Below are 23804 nucleotides of genomic sequence, written 5' to 3' on the forward strand. Positions count from 1 at the left end.
TACACATGTTTGAATCAACTTATCATCTATAAATCCTGGAGTGTAGAGCTGACGAACGGCTCCATCCCCTCTTCCTCCGCAGGGGTTGGCATCTCCAGCTGTGGCAGGAACAACTCGTAGAGTAGATCAGAGAAGTCGATCTCGTAGGACATCTCTGGTGGAGAACTCGGCTGTAAGGTCTCCGTCTCTAGAGTGGGAGTTGGCAGTTGGTCATCCTCTGGTAGTATAATAACTATTTCGGGAATATCCTCAGTCGTGGCGTCCCACATCCGGTTGGGCAGGATCGGATCAGCCACTGGCTCCAGAATGATGTCTGTTGTTGTGAGAGGCGAATATGGGGAGATAGGCGAGTAGAGAGGGGTGGGCGCCTCGTCCAATATCACCCTGTCGGGAGGCAGCTGTATGTCCTCTCTATCAGTTGGCTCGTCCTCTTCTTCCCGGGGTATGGAGTTGTTGGTTGAAACCTCCTCCGATAGCTCCGAGGAGGAGATATCCTCCAGCTCCAACAGGACCTGTGATGTTGGCGGGGGCGGCGGTGTAACCACCTTCTTCTCATACGCCCCCTGGCCTCCTGTGGGTCTCCCTGTAGCATTGCACTTTGCCTTGTTCTCAGGGGCTCGTTCCGTGCTCTTAGGGGTCACCACACCCCTACGCCTGTTGAGCATAGGCTTTGGTTGATAGTAGGTAGTCTCAGACTCAGACTCGGACTCGGCCGACTCGGTTCCAGAACCAGTAGTATAGATTAGTCCACTGTGTCGTCGTGGCCTTAACTCACGCTTGATGGCTATCGTAGCGGTGTCCGTAGCCTTTGGCGCCATCTTCTGGGTACCAGAGGTCCTTTTCACCCTCTTTGTTGATGCCTTCCTTTTCTTAAACCTTTGTACCGGATTAATAGGCCCGGTCCGAGTGACCTCCATCTCCATCAGTGGCGGTATAGTTCCCATACTACTGCGGCGTCTCTTAGGGAGTGGTGATTCCCCAGGGGTGCCTTCTCTAGCAATGGAGTCCCCTGTAGTCTCAACTCCCTGCTCCTCCCCCGTATCAGGACCCAACCTAGACTTTGGGCCCAACCTGTTGTAACCTGGGTAACTCTGGGAGTGGTGCTCAGGCCGGGGAAAGGCCATACTAGACTCGCCCTCGGCGACACATGCTCCAACTACTTTGAACCACAGGAACCCCACTCAGAACGCATCTCAGACAGGACCTGTAGGGCTCCAGTCTGGATCTTATCCCACTGGCCCTCGGGCTGGCCAAACTCATCCCTCTGAGAAACCTTGTAGAGGGGAAGAACGTGGAGCTGCTCGTCCTCTGGCATGTTACGCACCAGCCGGTTGTCCTCCTTGGTTAAAGTGCGGAGAAGCAGGCATTTCATATGACATTTAATTAATGCCCTCTTTGTTTTAAGTGTAAACGCCCAAAAATGTCACTTTACAGACATTGCAAAAATAAAATGGCAATATTCAATCTGAGTTTCCGGGAGACTACAGAAGTTGGTCTTTAGAGGAAGTGGGTGGGCTGTTGAATGGTGTTGTCCATTCATGGTCATGCAAACTGATGCTTCTTACCACAGGTCTGTAGTTATTCATGTTGTGCGTGTCTTTGTGAGCGTGGGCACAGAAGTCCACACACGCCGTGACCACGGAGAACGGACGCCCCTCCCTGCAACCCAGCCTGCAGTCACTGCCCGCCTGCTCCTGGTCCACCTGGGGAGCAGGGTGGAGGGTGAGGATGTAATGAGAGGGAGAAGGACCATGATAAGCGGCTTAGTAAAAATATGCTTTACATAGATTAAACAGAGGACACAAGTAAGGGTACTAAATACAATAGTACAGCCTATCCAATCCATTTAGATCTATAAGTGTCCTGATGTAAAGAGCACCTGAGATGTCCCATCTGGTTTTGGAAAGCCTCAGGAGCCAGCTGTTTGTACACGAGTGCCAGATCTGTAGCCAGGTTCTGCAGGTTGCTATCCAGCTTCTCCTCTTGACCAATTACACACAGATCATAGGATCAAAGAGTGAGGAACAGCCCAAACACACAGATTAGGGGAACAAGGGATGAACAGCCTACAAAGGAGGAGAAGACAGAGAAAATGCCCACACACTGTTCAGATGCTGTTTACAGAATGTTATGATACAGCAACATTTCAACCACTGTGGTCCTTTGTCAGGCTGTGACTGTCATAACCCTCTGTGGCCACAGGGAGGCTATAAGCCATTTAAACATGCCAAGTATTGTGTCTCTAAACAATTGTCTGTGTACTGTATATTATAATAGCCCTAGAGTCTAGACCAGGGAATCAATCGCCCGTCTGGCGAGCACACCGCAATAGCTAGTGACCACTCGTGGTACCAGTGTAGTTCTCACTTGTAGTTCTGCCCAAGATGGAAGAGTCTGAGCCAACACACAGGGATTGTATTGTAGCACGAGTGAGGCACTGAGAGCGAGCATGGAAACCCATGCTAGACGTCGGCACATTGCATCCAGAAGTGCCGCAACAATGAAACACTAACACTACAGTACATAAAATCATATTCTGTGTGCAGTATAGGACAGTACATACATTATTCTTTCATATACTGTATTCTCAATAACAGTACCTAACCCAAACGAACCCTAACATGTAGCTATAGTGCACGATCATGAATGCAAGATGACAAAGGAGCCCAATAAAAATGTAATGATGATTAATTGATTTTAATGATGACTAAGATGCATAATAAATAAATCACAGACACTGACATTGAAATTTATGAGACTGTTATGATATGTGATATAAATTATGAATTTTCAAAGGGCATCATTTGATGGCAATCCATTACTTGAAGTTAAAGGACAATGAATATAATCGTGCCGAAATATCATTATTATTACTTTACTGCAATTGTTGTACCATTTGTTATTGGTCTACCACATGGTTTCACCCCCCAAAGAATTTGTACAAAGCTTTGAGATTCTTCAATCGTTTGAACTGATCAGTTGTGTGTCAAACTGCTGTCTTGTTGTGCTTATAATTAGTACTAATCGTACTGGTGAAGGGGGCCCAAAGTTACGTTTTTTCCATGTACAGTGCATTCGGAAAGTATTCAGACCTTCACTTTTTCCACATTTTGTTATGTTACAGCCTTATTCTAAAATGGATTCAATTCATTTTTCCCCTCATCCCTCGACACACAATACCCCATAATGACAAAGCCAAAACAAGTTTTTAGAAATGTTTGCTAATTTATTAAAAATAAAAAACGGAAATATCACATTTACATAAGTATTCAGACCTTTTGCTATGACACTCGAAATTGAGCTCAGGTGCATCCTGTTTCTATTGATTATCCTTGAGATGTCTCTACGACTTGATTGGAGTCCACCTGTGGTAAATTCAATTGATTGGACATGATTTGGAACGGCACACACCTGTCTATATAAGGTCCCACAGTTGACAGTGCATATCAGAGCAAAAAACATCTTTAAACCTCCATCATTCTTAAATGGAAGTTTGGAACCACCAAGACTCTTCCGAGAGCTGGCCGCCCGGCCAAACTGAGCAATACGGGGAGAAGGGCCATCGCCAGGGAGGTGACCAAGAACCCAATGGTCACTCTGACAGAGCTCCAGAGTTCCTCTGTGGAAATGGGACAAGCTTCCAGAAGGACAACCATCTCTGCAGCACTCCACCAATCAGGCCTTTATGGTAGAGTGGCCAGACAGACGCCACTCCTCAGTAAAAACCACATGACAGCCTGCTTGGAGTCTGCCCGAAAGGATTCTCAGACCATGAGAAACAAGATTCTCTGGTCTGATGAAACCAAGATTGAACTCTTTGGCCTGAATGCCAAGTGTCACGTCTGGAGGAAACAAGGCACCGTTCATCACCTGGCCAATACCATCCCTGCGGTGAAGCATGGTGGTGGCAGCATCATGCTGTGGGGATGTTTTTCAGCGGCAGGGACTGGGAGACTAGTCAGGATCGAGGGAAAGATGAACTGAGCAAAGTACATAGAGATCCTGAATGAAGTCCTGAGCACTCTGGAGCAGGTTCTCAGACTGGGGCGAAGGTTCACCTTCCAACAGGACAACCACCCTAAGCACACAGCCAAGATAACGCAGGAGTGGCTTCGGGACAAGTCTCTGAATGTCCTTGAGTGGCCCAGCCAGAGCCCGGACTTGAATCCGATGAAACATCTCTGGAGAGACCTGAAAATAGCTGTGCACCGACACTCCCCTTCCAACCTGACAGAGCTTGAGACGATCTGCAGAGAAGAATGGGAGAAACTCCCCAAATACAGGTGTGCCAAGCTTGTCGCGTCATACCCAAGAAGACTTGAGGCTGTAATCGCTGCCAAAGGTGCTTCAACAAAGTACTGAGTAAAGGGTCTGAACACTTATGTAAATGTCATCAGTTTTTTATTTTTAATAAATTATCAAACATTTGGCTTTGTCATTATGGGGTATTGTGTGTAGATTGATGAGGGGAAAAATGAATTGAATCCATTTTAGAATAAGGCTGTAACATAAGAAAATGTGGAAAAAGTGAACAGGTCTGAATATTTTCCAAATGCAAATTTAATCCAAAGTGTGACATTGGAATGCGTTTTTATGGGACAAACTAAGCCTCAGCGTTATTGGCAACGTGTGTCTTTGTTGTCTTGCATCTCAAATTGTAGGCATAGACATATTTACTGTACATTAGCCTTTACATCATTGAGTACATCGAAGTTAGCAGCATCGTTTCTCTCTAATGACTTGTGAGTTTGCCGGTCTCCAGGTTTGTTTTAGCCTATATTCTACGACAGGCTAATTCATATTTATTCGACATCCATTTGGTGTAAATACCTTTTTTAATTATGCAGTATGTCATGTCTTCAAATGAATCCATAGCATTTACATACAGTGCCCTCCATAAGTATTGGAAAGAGGAAGCATTTAGTCTTCTTTAGCTCTATACAGTGCCTATAGAAAGTCATCATACCCCTTTGAAATAGTTACGATATTTGTCGTACAGCCTGAAATCAAAACTTTTTCCAGCTTTATGTACAAATTTAGCCATACAACATCAAACTAATGAAAAAAAAGGCGGTTCTGAAAATGTATAAAAAATGAAAAACAAAAATAACAGGGTTGGAAAAGTCATCAGTCCCCTGATTTAATATTTTGTAGAGCCACCTTTTGCTGCAATTACAGCCATCAATCTGTTTGGATATGTCTCTACTAGCTTTGCACACCTAGATTGGAGAATATTTGCCCATTCTTCCTTGCAGAATTGTTCGAGTTCAGTCAAATTCCGTGGTGAGCGGCAATGGACTGCTCTCTTCAAGTCCATCTACAGATTTTCTATCGAATCAAGGACATTCACCTTTCTATCCTTAAGCCACTGCGTTGTTCTTTTGGCGGTATGTTTAGGATCGTTGTCGTGTTGGAAGGTGAATGACCTGCCCATCTTCAGCTGTCTAGCAGAGGGACGCAGGTTGTCCTCAAGAATTTGGGTGTACTTGGCAGCATCCATTTTCCCTTCAATCCTGACCAATTGCCCAGTCCTCGCTGAAGAGAAACATCCCCACAACATAATGTTGCCACCACCATGCTTCACAGTAGGTATGGTGTGTTTTGGGTGGTGTGCTGTGTTTGGTTTTCGCCAAACATAGCGCTTGGAGTTCAGTCCAAAAAGTTCAATCTTAGTCTCGTCTGACCATAAAACCTTTTTCCACATGGCAACAGAATCTTCCAGGTGTGTTTTTGCATAGCACAAACGAGACTGAGTGTGGCACTTTTTCAGAAAAGGCTTCTTTCTTGCTACCCTGCCATACAGGCCAGCTTTGTGTAAAGCTTGTGAGATTGTTGTCACATGCACAGACAGACAGCCATAAGTCCTTCAAAGTTGCCTTTGGCCTCTTGGTAACTTCTCTGATCAATGTCCTCCTGGCTCGGTCATCCAGTTTGGACGGACGGCCTGATCTAGGCAAGGTGTTGGTGGTGCCATATGCCTTCCACTTCTTCATGATGCTCTGAACGGTACTCAGAGGGATAGCTAAAGCCTTTGAAATCTTTTTGTAGCCTTCACCTAACTTGTGCCTTCCTACAACTTTATCCCGGAGGCCTTTTGAAAGTACTTTTCCAACCATGGTGAATTGTTTGCAACACCATGCACTTCTAGTAGTGGAATCCTCAAGAAACAGCTGGTTTTATTCTGAAGTAATCAAAACCACTACAATTGATGTCAGGTGGGGGGCAATTAGCCTGGTGTTTGATCTGGAAGTTGATTGGTTGCACCTGAGCAAGTTTATAATGGTATGCTCTAAGGGGCTGATCACTTAACCAAACCAGGTATTTCACTCATTAATTTTTAATAATTGTCCAGAATTTTTAAAAATTTTATTTTCACTTTGATGATGAGGGTTACAATGTGTACATACAGCTCAAAAATTATTTTAATTTCCAGGGTGTAATGTGACAAAAGGTAAAGATTTCACAGGGGTATGATGACTTTCTATAGGCACTGTACTTCACCAGTTTGGATTTGAAATCAAACAATACTATGGGGTCAAAGTAGAGATTCTCAGCTTTAATTCAATGTTGTTATTAAACTTCTAATGTAGTACTCAAAATTCTCACATTACCTAACTCCTATACTTTTATGATTAGGCTTTGTCGAGAATAAATCTTTGCACAGAATCTGAATAAATTACGACGGGTATTCTTCTTTTACAGTCATTGATCCTAATAGGGCAGAAATGATTAAACGTCAAAACAAAATAAATATGATCAATAATTTTACATTTAGCAGACGCCTTTATCCAAAGCGACTTACAACAAGTACATTTGTCTAAAGTAAGTGAATCATCTATACATCAGTCATCATAAGAAAAAAGAAATCTATACTCGGACCAGGGGCCATTGGCAGTCACAATGCTAAAAGAAGGAAGGATTACTTTTTTATTATTATTTACAGTAGAGGAACTGTACAGGGGGGTAGTGGGGGTGAAGAGGTCTTTTGGAGGAACAGTCAAGATGTAGCCTGATGAGATATTTAGTCTACGGCGGAAGATAGTAGTAGTGACTCTGCAGTCCTCACAGCAGTGGGAAGCTCGTTCCACCACCGGGGCGCCAAGACAGTGAAAAGCTGTGACCGAATAGGGCGACCGCTGCATCCTCGTAGGGGCGGCCAGCCGAGGTGGAAGAACCAAGTGATCGGGCAGGAGTTTGGGGGCTGACCATTGCTTGCAAGTAGGGAGGGGCTGTTCCCTTTGCTGCCCGGTAGGCGAGCACCAGGGTCTTGATTCTGATGCGAGCTGCTACCGGGAGCCAGTGAAGGGTGCGAAGGAGGGGGGTGACATGGGAGAATTTGGGGAGATTGAACACCAGACGGGCAGCAGCATTCTGGATGAGCTGCAGAGGTCTGATGGTGGAGGCGGGGAGCCCGGCCAAGAGTGCGTTGCAGTAGTCAAGGCAGGAGATCACAAATGCCTGGACCAACAGTTGTCCTGCTTCTCTTGTGAGGAATGGACGTATCTGTTACCGGTCCAACGACTGACCGACCCTCTGGCACCACCTCGAAGCTTCGGCGGTCATCACCAGAGCACACGCTTCCTGGTTCCAGCCGACAGCGCACCTGGATGAGATCCTCTATCAGCACACCTGCAGACCATCTCCCAATCACCGCACTATATGAGTCCTGCCAGAACTTCACTCCGGGGCCAGAACGTACTGTGACTTCCACATCTTGACTCCTGGATTCAGCCCCAACCCTTCCACGGACCAAGCCCCTCGTCTCCACGGACCTAGCCCCTCGTCTCCACAGCTCCTCTACCTCCCCGTATCCTGGACCTCCCTCCTATCGACCCTGGACCGGCCCTCGACCATTCTCTTACGGATTACCCTACCTTGGTTATTATTATTCATTACTATTCCTTTTGTTAAATACGCCCACTGTGCTAAACGTTCCTACGCCTCTTGTGCCGTCTTTGGTTCCACCAGTTGTTCATTGCATAACAGTATCCTTCTGATATTGTAGAGCAGCGGTTCCCAAACTTTTTCAGTCAGACCCCCCTTGTAATTGAAAATAATTCAGCCCCCCCCCCCACACGACATCCCCATCTTTCTTGGTAAAATGAATTGTATTTGTTGCATAATTGTACAAACCAGCATTTTCTCTCATAAATAACAATACAAAGATGCAATTATCGTTCAAACTTTTTTATAGTTAAAAAATTAGTTTGAAAATTAACATAAGTAATATAACAAATAACACCATATTCCTATCTGACACATTCCTATCCTTCTTGTTGAAATCATGGATTGAAAAAATAAATTTTCCGATGTTACACATTCCTATTCTCCTTGTGGAAATCAAAAATGGAAAAAAGCCTACACAGAACTTATTGATCTTCCCTGCACCATATTACTATTCTCCACATTCAGTGGCTTAGGTGTGTTTGTTTTCCTTTGCAAATCTTCTCAAAGTGGGCTTGTTGTTTTGAGATTGCCACTCACAGTGCATCCACTCAGCTCTCGGTGCGACGCGCTTGATCAGAGTGCGCAGCCCTCTTCTTCTCCCTGACATGACCTGAGCCCCGTCCATGCAAATCCCCACACAGTCCTCCCAATTTAAACCCGCTTCTCTTACGTAGCTGTCAATGATTTTGAACATCAGCTGTTGACCGTGTTGGAACATAGTTACAAAACAGCAAATCCTCTGTGAAATCATTTGCATCAATGTATCTCACGTAGGCTATTAAAAGGCAGTCCTTATTGCTAACAGTGGCCTCATCCACTTGAAGACCGAAACGTTTATCCTTGACCTTATCGATAAGCTGCTCTTTCATATCCTCGGATATATCGGTGATGCGTCTCGCTTTTGTGTTGTTGGACAGGGGGATAGATCTCAGCTTTTGGGCACTTGCCTCGTCTATCATGGCAGAAACCATATCGATAGCAGCAGGGAGTAGTAATTCCTCTGCTATAGTGTGCAGCTTCTTGCATTGGGAAACTCTGTAGGCCACTTTATAGGAGGCTAGCTGGGCATTGCTAGGTACAGATGCCGTTTTAAGAAAGTGACTCTGCTGACCTCGGTATTCATTGAGCTTTCTCTTGAAGAAGTCAAGGGGCTTGTCAGCATCATTTGGGTGTGGTGTCTCAAGGTGACGCCTCAGTTTACAGGGCTTCATGCTGTCAGCCGCAAGAGTTTTGAGAGACAGTACACACACTGGTCGCTCCTCCGCACCGACCTCAGTAGAAGTGAACCCGAAGGAGAGATATGCCTTGTCATATTTTCTGATCTTCGACTTTGTGGCTTTACCTGGAACACTTGGGGGGGCGTCTGCCTTTCTTTTAGACACTGACAAGAACTTGTCCATTAATACAAAATGGCATGAGAGGCGGCGGGTCATTTAAATTGTAACCTAGCAACAGTGACAGTGTTTGTTTACAGCTCTCATGTGCAACATATTTCAACATATTTCCGCCTGGGTGTTTTTGTACAATCAGCGTTTTGGGACTTTTTTCCCCACTACAGCACACTTAATTTCTCTCTCCCATCCCATCTCCCTGCGCACCCCCTTCAGTACTCCACACTTTGGAAAACACTGTTGTAGAGGAAGAATCTACAAGAGAGTGCTGTCGCTGTGATGTTCACCGCACAGGATAAGTGGTTGTCAAGGATCACCCCAAGGTTCTTGGCTGTCTGGGAGGAGTTCACAGTGGAGTTCTCGACTGTGATGGAGAAGTCTTGGAGAGGGCAAGCTTTCCCACGGAGGAAAAGCAGCTCAGTCTTGTTAAGGTTCTGTTTGAGGTGGTGGGCTGACATCCAAGCAGAAATGTCTGCAAGACACACAGAGACACGTGTCGCCACCTGAGAGTCAGAGGGGGGTAAAGAGAGAAAGAGTTGAGTGTCATCTGCATAGCAGTGGAAGGACAAACCAAATTACTGAGCCAAAATATTTGGTATAAAGGGAGAACAGTAAGGGCCCTAGGACGGAGCCCTGGGGGACCCCAGTGGTGAGGGCGCGTGAAGAGGACAGCGAGCTTCTCTATGTCACCTGGTAAGAGCAATCGGCCAGGTAGGATGCAAACCAGGAGAGTACAGAGCCAGAGATGCCCAGTTCTGAGAGGGTGGAGAGAAGGATCTGGTGGGTTTACTGTGTCGAATGCAGCGGACAGGTCCAGAAGAATGAGAACAGAGGAGAGGGAGGAAGCTTGAGCAGAGTGGAGGGCCTCCGTGACAGCAAGGAGAGCAGTCTCAGTAGAGTGCCCAGCCTTAAAGCCAGATTGGTGAGGGTCAAGGAGGTTGTTCTGAAGGAGGTAGTGAGACAGTTGGTTAGAGACAGCATGCTCAAGGGTTTTAGATAAGGAGAGAAGAGGACAGCAGACGGTCAAGAGTTGGTTTCTTGAGAAGAGGCTTGACTCTGGCTGTCTTAAAAGCAGCTGGGACAGATCCTGTGGATAGAGGAATTGATTATGGTGGAACAGAAGGAGGTCTTTGGAAATGGATTGGAGAAAGAGGTTTGGGAGGAATGGTAGCAGTGTCGGCGAGAGGTTGAGAGAAGGAGCTGCTAATGTCATCAACCTTCTTTTCAAAGTAGGTGACAAAGTCATCTGCAGACAGGGTGGAGGGGGAGGAGGTGGGTTGAGGAGTGAGGAAAATGTGGAGAACAGTTTCCTTGGGTCAGAGGTACAGGTTTGAATTTTGGAATGGTAGTAAGAAACTTTAGCAGCTGATGCAGAGGATGTGTAGTTGAGGAGGAGAGAGAGATACGGTTTTAGGTCATCAGGGAGGCCGGTTTTACTCTATTTCCTCTCAGCTGCCCGGAGCCCTATTCTACAAGCTTGCAGGGTTTCAGACAGCCAAGGAGCGCGTGGAGAGGATCGTGCTGGCCTTGAGGTCAGTGGACAGAGAAAGTCGAAGGATGAGGAAAGAGTGGACAGGAGGGTGGAGGAGGTTGCATCAGTGGATAGAAGGGAGAAGGATTCAACAGAGGGTAGGGAGGATAAGACAGAGGAAGAGAGGGCGGTGAGGGAGAGGGTACACAGGTTGCGACGAGTGGATACAGTGTGGGCAAAGTCTAACCGGGAGGGGGAGGTTTTGAGGGGAAGGGAGAAGGATACAACATTATGGTCAGAAACTGGAAAAGGGGTAACAGTAAGTTTGGAGGTATGGGAGGATCTGGTGAAGACAAGGTCGAGCTGATTGCCCGCCTTATGAGTCGGAGGAGAGTGGGACAGGGTAAGGTCGAAGGAGGAGAAAAGGTCAAGTACTCCAGACGAGTGAAACTTCTCTGACTGAATGTTGAAGTCACCCAGTAGTGTGAGCAGTGTGCCGTCCTCAGGGAAGAACTTGAGAAGACATCCATCTCTTGTAAGAAGTCGCCAAGCTGACCTGGGGGACGATAGATAACAACAATGTGAAGTTTGACAGGGGAGGTGACAGAAACAGCATGGAATTCGAAGGTGGATATGGACAGGTGTGACAGGGGAAGGACATTATGTGACCACTTAGGTGAGACGAGGAGCCCTGTGCCACCCCCTCGACCAGAGAGTCTTGGGGAATGAGAAAAGGAGTAGGCATCAGAGAGGGCTGCCGGAGTAGCTGTGTTTTCCGGTGTAATTAATGTCTCTGTGAGAGCCAGGAAGTGGAGGGACATGAAGCAGGCGTAAGCTGAGATAGCCTGTGCTTTTCGGACCGCTGACTGGCAGTTCCAAAGTCCTACGAGCGGGGCGACGCTGCCAGAGACTTTAAAAAAAAAAAAACGGAGATGCAACATCGAGAATAGAGCATGTTGCATGCTCTCTGCCATCTTATGTCGGGGGGCAGTGAAACGAATGAAGGCTCTCATTCGCTCTTGTTCACTACAATATCTTTGATGAAAGTTGCTCTGTTTTCACGGACGTGGCGTCATATCCCAGAGTCTACCTTTAAAGGGCTGTATTGGTATCATATAGAAGACTACATGAGAGGTGTGGGGTCTTAAAAAAAAGGAAGGAGAAGGAGGCCCAACCCCTGGCACGCACACGTACGACTGGAGAGAGGGGAAGGGGAAAGTAAGAGGAGGATGGAGAGGAAGAGGGAGAGGCAGACTGTGAAAAAGCAGGTCAAAACATTTGACTTGGGCCTGTATAAATGAAGTAAAAAACTAAGACTAGTGTTGACTCACTTCTTGTTATATGAAATGTATGCCTACTCTAAGCCTAGCAAGTCTGCATGAACAAGGTATTATACTCCTACCTCCTCAAGTCCCTGTTTCTAGATGTTGAGAATGAGATAGAGATGAGAGGCTGTTGTTCAGTCAGTGGAGATGTCTTTGCCGGTTACAGGAACTCACTCCTCGTTGAGGGCACAGCGGCGACTGGTGGGGGAGCCGTATTTGCAGAGGGTCTGTGTGAGCTCCTGATACAGGCCATCTGCCACGCTCTGGGGATGTCATCCCATGCCAGGATCAGAATCACCACCACTGCACTCTCACAGCGGTGCCCAGGTCGCTGCTGCACCAGACACAGCAACTTCTCCTCCTTACTGCCACGACGGATCACCTGAGAGAGAAAGAGGTGGAAAGAGAGAGAGAGAGAAAGAGGGGGGATAGAGAGAGAGATGGGTGAATACACACAATGAATATGTACACACAACGGAGGCACCACTTTGGCGATTGGACAGCCCTTGGAACTCTTCCCTTCTTTCCCAGTGTACACCACCACCTCCACTCTCACAGCCTTCCCTTTCTGCCCATACCTGACAACAGAAACAGCACACACAGCAATAACAAAGCTTACAATGTTTATCACACACTACTCACAAACATCACATCTCCCCATACCTTGGATCAATAGACACTAACACACACAGCAATAGCACATACACATAACATATTGTGGCGCCCGGCCCGTGCCTAAGCCCATGCGCGAGTGTGGGACGGTGGTAAATGGAGTATATATCTCGCCTCGCTTTGTCTCTGCTGTTTCTGCTGTCCCTCTCTTGCCCCGTGTTGTCTTTGGCAGGACCATGTATGGAGTTCCTGCGCCCCAAGGGGCCACAGCTGCAACCCGTGGAGATAATCACCGTATGCCCATACATGGAGTTCCTGCCCATCAAGGCACAGGTGAAGGGCATCAGCAGGAGCAGCAGAGACGGTACAAAAGTAGCACCCAGTGGGGAGGAGTTGCTACGGCGAACCAAGGAGCAGTTGATGAGAGAGAGAATAAAGCCAAGTCACCATTGTTCAGTGTATGACCCCTGACCATAGGAGAGCCCGCTACGTTGCCAACCTTCGCCTGTCTGACTACCCCGCTGCCGCCCCGACCAGGAACGTAAGAGGACCACCCACCGTGTACCGAACCCCCCTGCTATCTTCACGACACGACGCCTTCTCACCCCCACCCTCTCTCTATCATTTCCCTCTCCCCGCTAACCGAATAAATATCTTTGATTATAATTCTGGTGTGGACCTCTCTGCTTACACTGTGTTTGGGTCCGTGACGTGCCCGCACACCCCGGCGGCCGTCACATTTGGTGGAGAATGCGGGCATAGCGACCCGGGACCCAAAAGCAGTGAACCGCAGAGACACCAGGGGGCCAAGCACCGGGAAACCAGTCCAGACCCCGCCATGGCCACTGGTACGGATTTCCAGGCGCTGATAGCGCAGCTCGTGGACCTCAATGTCAAGCAGCAAGCCCGCCATGAGGAGCTCGTCGCCGGCCTGCTGGCCAAGGGCCAGCACAAGTCCGCCACTCCGGCCCAATTCCTGGTCAAACAAACGGGGGACGACGACGTGGAGGCGTACCTCCAGATGTTCGAGAGGGAAGGCTGGGCCCCCGATCAATGGACAGGCCTGGTGGCTCCATTTCTGTCAGGCATGGCCCAAAGTTGCTATCAGGACCTCTGCGCGGACGGGCTTGTGCCATACCCAACCTTGAAGACGGAGATCGTCAAGCGGCTCGGCCACACCCTTTTGACCCGGGCCCAACAGCTCCACGAGTGGACCTTCGACCCGGCCGCTTTCCCCCGGGCCCAGATGCACGAACTGACTCGGGTGGCCAACAAGTGGTTGGTATCTGACCCCCCTTCCCTGGGGCCGGTGGAGAGGGTGGTCATGGACCGATACATGAGGGCACTGCCCCACGAGGCACGGAGGTATGCGTGCCAGAACAACCCCCAGAGCGCCGAGCAGCTGGTATCCCTGGTGGAAGGCTACCAGGCCGCCCAGGGCGTGATGAGGGTGGCCCGGACACCGAAAAGAATCCCGCCCCTGTTACCGACGAGTCGCGACGGACGACCGGAGACGCTGTTTCTCCTGTGGTGAGGTGGGTCATCTGTCCTGGGCCCCCACGCCCAGGAGGCGTCCATGCCCTCGGCGAGCGACCCCGGACGTCCCTGCGGGCTCCTGACGGCCTGTTGGGCTCAGCCGACGGGAACACCCCCGATCACCCCGGTGCTAACCCTAACCCTAACCCTAACCCATCTCCGAGGGCGCCGGCAGCGCCGCCGCAGAACGGGCCTTCGCGGAGACCCAAGCCGTCGTCACGGACAGCGACTCACCCTCCCCTGACGATGGCGCCGACTTAATGGGGATGTTCCTGGAGGATTCCGACACTGCCCGCCCGCCTGAAGGGGAGGTTCGGGACAGCTCAGATGGAGGACCGCAACCTAGCCAGCGTGCTGCAGCAGGTGAGCGTGGTTGATGGGCAGCGGATGGACGGGGTAAGGGACTTGCCAAACCCACATTTTGCCATTAAGAACAGTCTAATGTATCGTATGAACATGACTAACGGGGCCAGACAGGAACAGCTAGTGGTGCCCAAAGCCTATATTCCCTCAGTTCTCCAGATGGCCCACACCCACCTCCTGGGAGCGCACCTGGGGGTAGCGAAAACCCTGGATCGGATTCAGGCACGGTTCTACTGGCCCGGAGTGAAGAAAGCGGTGGAGACTCACTGTCGGCAGTGCCCCGAGTGCCAAATGGTGGCGCCCCGTCCCCATGTACGAAGCCCCTTAATCCCCCTCCCTATTATCTCTGTTCCTTTCAGCCGCATTGCGATGGACCTGGTCGGGCCCCTCCCCAAGAGCAGCAGTGGGTACCAGTACATCTTGGTGATAGTGGACTACGCAACCCGGTACCCCGAGGCCATTCCCCTCCGCACCATGGCCACCAAGGGTATCGCCAAGGAGCTGGTGGTAATGTTCACGCGGGTCGGCATCCCCGACGAGATCTTAACTGACCAGGGCACCCCATTTATGTCCAAGATTATGAAGGATGTGTGTCGACTCCTGCGCATAACGCAAATTCGCACGTCAGTATACCACCCCCAAACAGACGGCTTAGTGGAAAGGTTTAATCAGACACTAAAACAGATGTTAAAAAAGGTGATGGAGTTGGATGGGAGGAATTGGGACCAGCTCCTCCCATTCCTGATGTTTTCCATACGGGAGGTGCCCCAGCCTTCCACGGGGTTCTCACCCTTCGAGCTGCTGTACGGGAGACGGCCCCGAGGAATGCTAGACCTGGCTAAGGAGGCCTGGGAGCGCCAGCCATCCCCCCACCGCACGATGGTCGAGCACGTGGAGGAGCTCCGGGAACGGATGGCCACCCTGTGGCCCCTGGTGAGGGAACACATGGAGGCGGCCCAGACCGCACAGGCCCGAACCTACAACAGGGGGACGCAGCCGAGGGAGTTTGTGACGGGAGACAAGGTCCTTGTCCTGGTACCTACCTCCGAGTGCAAGTTCCTGGCAAAGTGGAACGGGCCATACGAGATGATGGAGAAGGTAGGACCAGTCAACTACCGGGTAAGACAGCCGGGAAGGCGGCAGCCCACCAAGATTTATCATGTGAATTTATTAAAGAAATGGGTGGCCCCCGCCGCCATGCTGTCTGTGTCAAACCCCCTCTCCACACAGAAACCCAAGTCGGAGGACGTGCCATTCGGGGAGCAGCTGACCGAACGACAACGACACGACCTGACCGAGGTGGTCGCCAGGCACCGCGACGTCTTCTCCTCCACCGCCGGGCGCACCACCCTGATCACCCACCCCATCATAACAACCCCAGGGAAAACGGTAAAACTCAGGCCCTACCGTATCCCCGAGGCCCGAAGGACGGCCATAAACCAGGAGGTGCAGGCGATGCTGGAGGCTGGCATCATAGAGCGGTCGCGGAGCGCCTGGAGCAGCCCCATCATGCTGGTGCCCAAGCCCGACGGGAGCATTCGCTTCTGTAATGACTTTCGCCAGCTCAACGCGATCTCGCAATTTGATGCCTACCCAATGCCACGGGTCGACGAGCTGATCGAGAGGCTGGGCAGGGCCCGGTACATCACCACCCTGGACCTCACTAAAGGGTATTGGCAGGTGCCCCTCGCACCTGAGGCCAGAGAGAAAACTGCGTTCTCCACCCCGGACGGACTTTCAGTTCGTACAGCTCCCGTTCGGGCTTCACGGGGCGCCGGCCACGTTCCAGAGGCTTATGGATCACGTGCTCCGTCCCCACCGCGAATATGCGGCCGCCTACATTGACGACATCATCATCCACGGAGAGGAGTGGGGGGCCCACCTGAAACAGATGGAGGCTGTGCTGCAAGCCCTACGAGAGGCGGGGCTCACCGCAAACCCAGCCAAGTGTCGGCTCTGCCTCCAAGAAGCAAACTACCTGGGGTTCACGATCGGGAGAGGGTGTGTCAAGCCCCAGGTAGGGAAAGTCGAGGCGATCCGCGGGTGGCCCCGCCCCCAGACAAAGAAACAGGTACGGGTTTTCGTAGGGCTTGCCAGCTATTATCGGCGCTTTGTTCCCCACTTCTCTTCCCTGGCAGGACCCCTCACCGACCTCACCCGCGCGCGCATGCCGGATCGGGTCGAATGGACGCCGGAGGCGGAACAGGCGTTCGCAGGGCTGAAGGAGGCCCTCTGCACGGACCCAGTGTTGGTGACCCCGGACTTCCAACAGCCGCTAGTGGTACAGACGGACGCATCGGAGACCGGGGTGGGTGCCGTCCTTTCCCAGCTAAGAGAAGGCGAGGAACATCCCATCATGTATATCAGCCGTAAATTGTTCCCAAGAGAGAAAAATTACTCAACGATAGAGAAAGAATGCCTGGCCATTAAATGGGCACTGGAGTCCCTCCGGTATTACCTACTGGGGCGGCAGTTCACCCTGGTCACCGATCACGCACCACTGGTATGGATGGCGAGGAACAAAGACAGCAACGCCCGGGTCACCCGCTGGTTCCTCTCCCTTCAGCCCTACTCCTTCGACGTGGTCCACCGAGCCGGGGCCGCGCATGGGAACGCCGACGCTCTCTCACGGCGGGACGCACTAGGAGGCTGGGCCGCCCCTCCCGCGAGGTCGGAGCTCAGGAGGGGGATATGTGGCGCCCGGCCCGTGCCTAAGCCCATGCGCGAGTGTGGGACGGTGGTAAATGGAGTATATATCTCGCCTCGCTTTGTCTCTGCTGTTTCTGCTGTCCCTCTCTTGCCCCGTGTTGTCTTTGGCAGGACCATGTATGGAGTTCCTGCGCCCCAAGGGGCCACAGCTGCAACCCGTGGAGATAATCACCGTATGCCCATACATGGAGTTCCTGCCCATCAAGGCACAGGTGAAGGGCATCAGCAGGAACAGCAGAGACGGTACAAAAGTAGCCCACGGAGCACCCAGTGGGGGGGAGTTGCTACGGCGAACCAAGGAGCAGTTGATGGGAGAGAGAATAAGCCAAGTCACCATTGTCCAGTGTATGACCCCTGACCATAGGAGAGCCCGCTACGTTGCCAACCTTCGCCTGTCTGACTACCCCGCTGCCGCCCCGACCTGGAACGTAAGAGGACCACCCACCGTGTACCGAACCCCCCTGCTATCTTCACGACACGACGCCTTCTCACCCCCACCCTCTCTCTATCATTTCCCTCTCCCCGCTAACCGAATAAATATCTTTGATTATAATTCTGGTGTGGACCTCTCTGCTTACACTGTGTTTGGGTCCGTGACGCGCCCGCACACCCCGGCGGCCGTCACACCTTATAATTTCTCTTATTCTGTTTTGCCTTTGCACATATTTGAACTCATTTATCATTAACAAATTATATATATTTGACTCAACTTATCATTAATCAGTTACACTCTTTTGAATCAACTTATCAGTTACACACATTTGAATCAACTTATCATTAATCAGTTACACACATTCGAATCAACTTATCATTAATCAGTTATGCAGTTGCACCTTTTTGAAGGATAGATCAAAGATAAAATGTGTTTCAGGAACACCCGCAGCCGCGGTGTCCCTCGTCAGGTTGGGCCCCCAGCTGCTAAGCTTTTTCTCTTTCTAGCAGTGTCGTGGTGATTCACCAAGGTTGCTCTCAAACCTCGGGCCAATCCTGCTGTGCTTAACTGGGTAACGTTGGGAATGGTGTTTAGGCCGGGAAAAGGCCATACTAATCTCGCCCTCGGCGACACTTTCCAGCCCTCCTTTTCCAAAGCAGAGGCACACACATCTTAAACCCTTTCGTCAACGTGGCTTCATTCGCAACAGGTGCGCAACGAAGCCTCGTTTTCGTAAACCCCGGCCCTGTAGCTCCCTCTACAGGCCGAAGGCTGCATGTCCCCCCACAGTATACAAAAACCGACTGGCAGACAGGGTATTCACACACGGACAGGGAGAATCTTTGACAAAGACATGGGGAACACACAGGTTAGATATAGCAAACAGGGGACAGAACACACAGGTGAAACAAATCTGGGTAGATTGGGAGGCCACTGGCCCCGTACCGCCAGAGGAGGGCGCCAGAGTCACCAGACAGCAACCTCAGGCGTGACAAGACAGTACGTTCTGGCACTGGAGCGAAGACTGGGCAGGGTTCTTATAGGAGGGTGATTGGGAATGGGTCGCAGGTGTGCTGATTGGAGATAGGGAACAGGTGCGCTGTCGACTTGGAGGTGGACGCTTCAGCGATGATCGCCGGGGCCTCAAGCTGGTGCCAGAGGACTATACATTGTTATGGAAAATACATTCATAGAACTATTTTCAGGTTATACACTTTCATATGACTGATACAACTTGTTTTAGATTAGATTAGATTCAACTTTATTGTCATTGTGCAGAGTACAAGTACAGAGACAACGAAATGCAGTTAGCGTCTAACCAGAAGTGCAAAATAGCAGATGGCAATGAACAGTATTTACAGGTAGTGCAATATATGATCAGTAGTAGTGCAGTATAATATAAGCAGTGCAGTATAGCAGTGTATGAGTAGCATTATAGCAGAATAAATAGTTACAATATGAGCAGTGTAGCAGCATATGAGCTGTATGGGTAATGCAGTCTAGCAGTATATATGTATTAACAGTACATGAGGTAGATGCAGAATAAATATAAATATGGAATGCCGTATAAACAGGTATGTACAGTATGTGCAGTAGTATTAAAGAAAATATAGGATATGTGCATTATGTGCATTATGAAACAGTATGAACAGTATGGACAGGTATGTACAGAAGAGCAGTGGTATTGAGTAAGAGCAGGGGAGGGGAGTAATAGTGCAATATTGCAATTGTCCGGGTGGGGGGGGGGGGGGGGGGGTGGGGGTTGCAGGGGTAGTAGGTTGTCAGGTCGGTGCAGTGTTCAAGTTCAGTAGGGTGACAGCCGCAGGGAAGAAGCTGCCTCTGAACCTACTGGTTCGGGTGCGGAGAGACCTGTAGCGCCTCCCGGAGGGGAGTGGGGTGAAAAGTCTATGGTTGGGGTGAGAAATGTCCTTGACGATGCTGCGTGCCTTACGCAAGCATCGTTTGCCCTGGACAGCCTCGATGGAGGGGAGTGAGGAACCGGTGATGCGTTGGGCAGTTTTCACCACCCTCTGCAGTGCTTTCCGGTCCGATGCCGAGCAGTTGCCATACCATACTGTGACACAGTTGGTAAGGATACTCTCGATGGTGCAGCGGTAGAAGTTCACCAGGATCTGAGGAGACAGATGGACCTTCTTTAGTCTCCTCAGGAAGAAGAGACGCTGGTGAGCCTTCTTTATCAGGGTGGAGGTGTTGAGGGTCCAGGAGAGGTCCTCAGAGATGTGGACACCCAGAAACTTGAAGCTGGTGACTCGCTCCACCTCAGTCCCGTTGATGAGGATGGGGGTGTGTGCGCCAGCTTTAGACTTCCTGAAGTCCACAATGAGTTCTTTGGTCTTATTAATTTGTAACTACTGTGATTACATTTTCTCTTGCCACACCTCTAAAATTCTATAGCCATTGTTCTGAGAAGCACTGCATGATTTACCATATGAACAGCGGTGATTTCTGAGGGAGTGGAGAGAGAGAGCAATAATGGGGGGACAGGCGCATCCTGTCGATAGGTGTGAAATGTTGAATGGCGATTAATCAGTAAGAAAGCGCTGATTGATCAGTAAGACAGTCTCCCCATTGTTCATTCTCTCCCGCCCTTTCTCACGTAAGCACAAGCCCATCAGCCGATAGCCTTGGCGGCGCCTACTATTATGTTCAAAACTGTATGAAAGACAAACCTGATCATTGTCTCTTCAGACTTGCGCTGAACGGAACCCCGGATCTACGCTGGGCTGTTGTTACACTCTTGTCTCTTGTTTGCAAGCAATAAATACCGGACTCAGATATTGTGGCTACTCAGGACTTGTTTCTTGATTCTTACCTCCGAAGAGCTGAAGTACAGAGTGGTAAATCCTAGACTTCCACCACAGCATTCACCACTATGCATTCAAATAAACAAGAAATACTATCACATTGACTTTCTCAGAAGAAAAACAACAACACTGGTATGCTTTTGCTCTTTTGAATGATGCACACTTTGATATGCAAACTAAATATAACAACACGTTTATTACTTGCTCAAAAAGAAAGTTGCATTCAATCACTACTTAAAAACATAGCAATCATCACTTTTTGAAAATAACTGTAAAACTGTTCTCTGTGAGCAAACCAAGGCAAGTGAGCAGTGCAAATTTTACAGAAGCGTGAACAGGTTGTTGTAGAGAGGGAGTCATCTCTCCTGTTGGCCCCCTCGTCTCAGGTTTCGTGTCATAATTATTGATCGTATTAATTTTGTTCTGACGTTTAATCATTTACCCTATTAGGATTAATGGCTGTAACAAAAGGATACCCGTGTAATTTATTCAGATTCTGTGCAAATCCTTTTTTTTTTAAATAATATTTATGAGAAGCTCCTAATCTGCCTAGGTGTTCAAAATACACCAAGCGATTAGTTTCAATATGGCCACGACATTTCATGTTATTTCATCATCAAACTATTTATTGTCAATCCCATCTAGCCCACTAAATCTCTATTTTTGTCTCGATGTAGCCTAATCATTAGCGGGAGGTCCAGTGGGAACAGATGCGCTGCCGACTGGGAGCTGGATGCTCCAGCGATGATCGAGAATATACTGTACAAAGGTATAATGCATGTACTGGCCTACACTGCACACAGAATGTAATTTTATGTACTTTAGTGTTAGTGTTCAATTGTTGCGGCACTTCTGGATGCAACGCGCCGAAGTCTAGCATGGTTCATAAGGTTTCCATGCTCGTTCGCAGTGCATCGCTCGTGTGAATACAATCCCTGCCCCTTGGCTGGCCAGACTCTTCCATATGACGTTAGCACTTTATAGAGGTAAGAAAAATGCTTCTATCGTCCGATCTGGGCTACACCAATTTTTATGATGGCCAAGCATGAATTTGTATATTTTAAGTAATTGTAGAACATCAAAGTCATGCTGGAATCGACCTCATTTGGCCAGGAACAATACCGACTCTGCCATTGCAATTACATTGGGAATTGTCTTTTTGGGCAGAACTACAAGTGAGAACTACGGTACCACGAGTGACCACCAGCTTTTGCGGCGTGCCCGCCAGACGGCCGATTGATCCCCTGGTGTGCATGTGTTTGTAGCCAGCTCAGTACTAGTTGCTTTTAATGCAGGGCTCCAGAATGGATCCATTTCTAAGCAATTTTGATTTCGAGCTGCAAGTTCATTTCAAGATAATAAGCCTACTCACTCTTTTCAATTGTGTGAATACAATTTAGTGCGACCAAATCATGTGCTGGTGCCACCAAATGAAAAAGTTAGTCTGGAGCCCTGTGCTGACAAGCCTCTAGGATCATAACCCCACCACATTCCAGTAGGCCAGGAGCCTTGTGGGTGACCGCACGCACGCACACACACATAATAACAGAGTAGTGCTAGACTACAGTAGTTGTACCTGTTCTCCATCATCTCTCTCACAGCTGCCACACTGGGTCCAGCCCCGAGGTGAGTGTAGTCAGGACCCTCCTCCTTCTCACTGATTTGCTCTGTGGAGAGAGAAATCAACAGTTGCAGTAATCAGCAAGAAACAGTGATGCAGCTTCAGCATGATCCAGATCACCCTCAGCTGACATAGACAGAACCGTGACCGGCCCTGACCTATCCACCTTGTAGTAACCCTGCTGACCTAAAGGAGGTGACATCCTAGCCCCAGAGAAGCCATTGGCTAGACTGTGGAGCCCAGTCCTGTGGTTGGAACCCATACAGGGGACACTGGGGTTGATGGAGCTGTTCTTGTGATTAGCACCATGCTGCAGCCCATCATAAGACTGTGTTACCTGAGAAAACAAATGTCTTTCACATTCCTGGTTGTGTTCATGTCCCTGTGAGAGCTCCAAGAAACCGTTTTCGTGAGCGTGCTGGTGTCCACTTGAATGTGACCACAGGTGGTTCTCATGAGCAAGACCACACGTGATATTACCAAAAAACCCCTGGGGCTATCTCTTCAGGTCCATCTGGGCCTGGGGTAGGAACAGGCTCCTCTTGTGGTGAAGAGCTGCCTTCTGCTGGGGGAGAACTCTCTGGACCCACGCTCTGTGGGGGGTCCTGTTGTTCTTTTGGGCCAGACCCCAGCCCTCCCCCTCCTTCTTCTTCTTCCTGGGTTTGGAGAGTGTTTTGGTCTTCTTCAGGGGAGACTGTTTGTGATTGGGCGGCACCAGAGAGTTGTATTCAATGGCGGACACTGGGGTTCCTCTGCGGGGGTTGTTCTCTGAATGCTGCCGAGGGGGGTTACCCTGCTGCTTGTGACGTGATTGGATGATGAAAGCCAACTCCACCAGCTGAGCCGCCGCCACCACCTCCTCATCATCCCAATTCCTCCCACCTTCACCTACAAGCCACTCTGTCCCTCCCAAATGGCCTCTCTGGGTCGTTACTAACATTATGCTAACATTAACATTATGATCCTTATGCTCTTTGCACGTGCCTTCAGTTCGGCTGGAGTGAGAGCCCAGGCCTGGCTCTGCTCTTCTGTAGGGCCCTCTCCCAGTGCTATCACAGGGGAGTCTCTCAAAGTCTGAGCTGGCCTCTAGGAGGTCCTGAAGGGAGAGCTCGTCTGTGGAGGCAGGGCTGCGAGAGCACTGGATGACATGACCCTGTCTAGCCACGGGGGGGACGTATGACTGAGGTCTGGTGCAGTGGTGAACTGATGACCGGGAGTTTATTGGTGAGAATACCTGGCATGGGTTTGGCCTCTTGTAATGATGTGTCTCTACTTGAGGTTATTACACGTGAGGGGTTCACAGAGTTTTGATCCTGGCTTTTCGGTGTAAAGGTTTCTGAGGTGTTTTGGGGTATAGCTGCCAGTTGAGTCTTGATAGCGATAGCCTGATCAGCACCAATATTCCTATGCTCCACCAAGGACTGTACACTTGGCAGAGAGAGACACAGGGAAGTTTCACGTTTAAGAGGTTTCACTACTTTCTGGTACAGATTGCTTTTAAAGTCCTCTGGCTCCGTTTTGAATAATTGCAAGTCATCTGTCTCTGTTTTAAAAGAGCGCAGGACTGGAGA

At 49.6% G+C, this 23804-nt stretch overlaps 1 protein-coding gene across 1 annotated transcript; it reads right to left on the reverse strand.

The window, feature by feature from the left end:
- Positions 1-1156: 1156 nt before the first annotated feature.
- Positions 1157-22435, reverse strand: LOC310824022 (methylcytosine dioxygenase TET3-like; the record flags this gene model as incomplete). Its single annotated transcript, XM_083696922.1, is given in 11 exon segments — positions 1157-1357; positions 1566-1703; positions 1894-1982; positions 7531-7629; positions 9059-9159; positions 11985-12005; positions 12309-12396; positions 12399-12516; positions 12619-12712; positions 22189-22279; positions 22420-22435. Coding segments are annotated over 11 exon segments (1056 nt in total).
- Between the last annotated feature and the right edge of the window lie 1369 nt (positions 22436-23804).

Source organism: Argentina silus, assembly GCF_951799395.1.
Source record: "Argentina silus genome assembly, chromosome: Y".
In the NCBI taxonomy this organism is placed as follows: domain Eukaryota; kingdom Metazoa; phylum Chordata; class Actinopteri; order Argentiniformes; family Argentinidae; genus Argentina; species Argentina silus.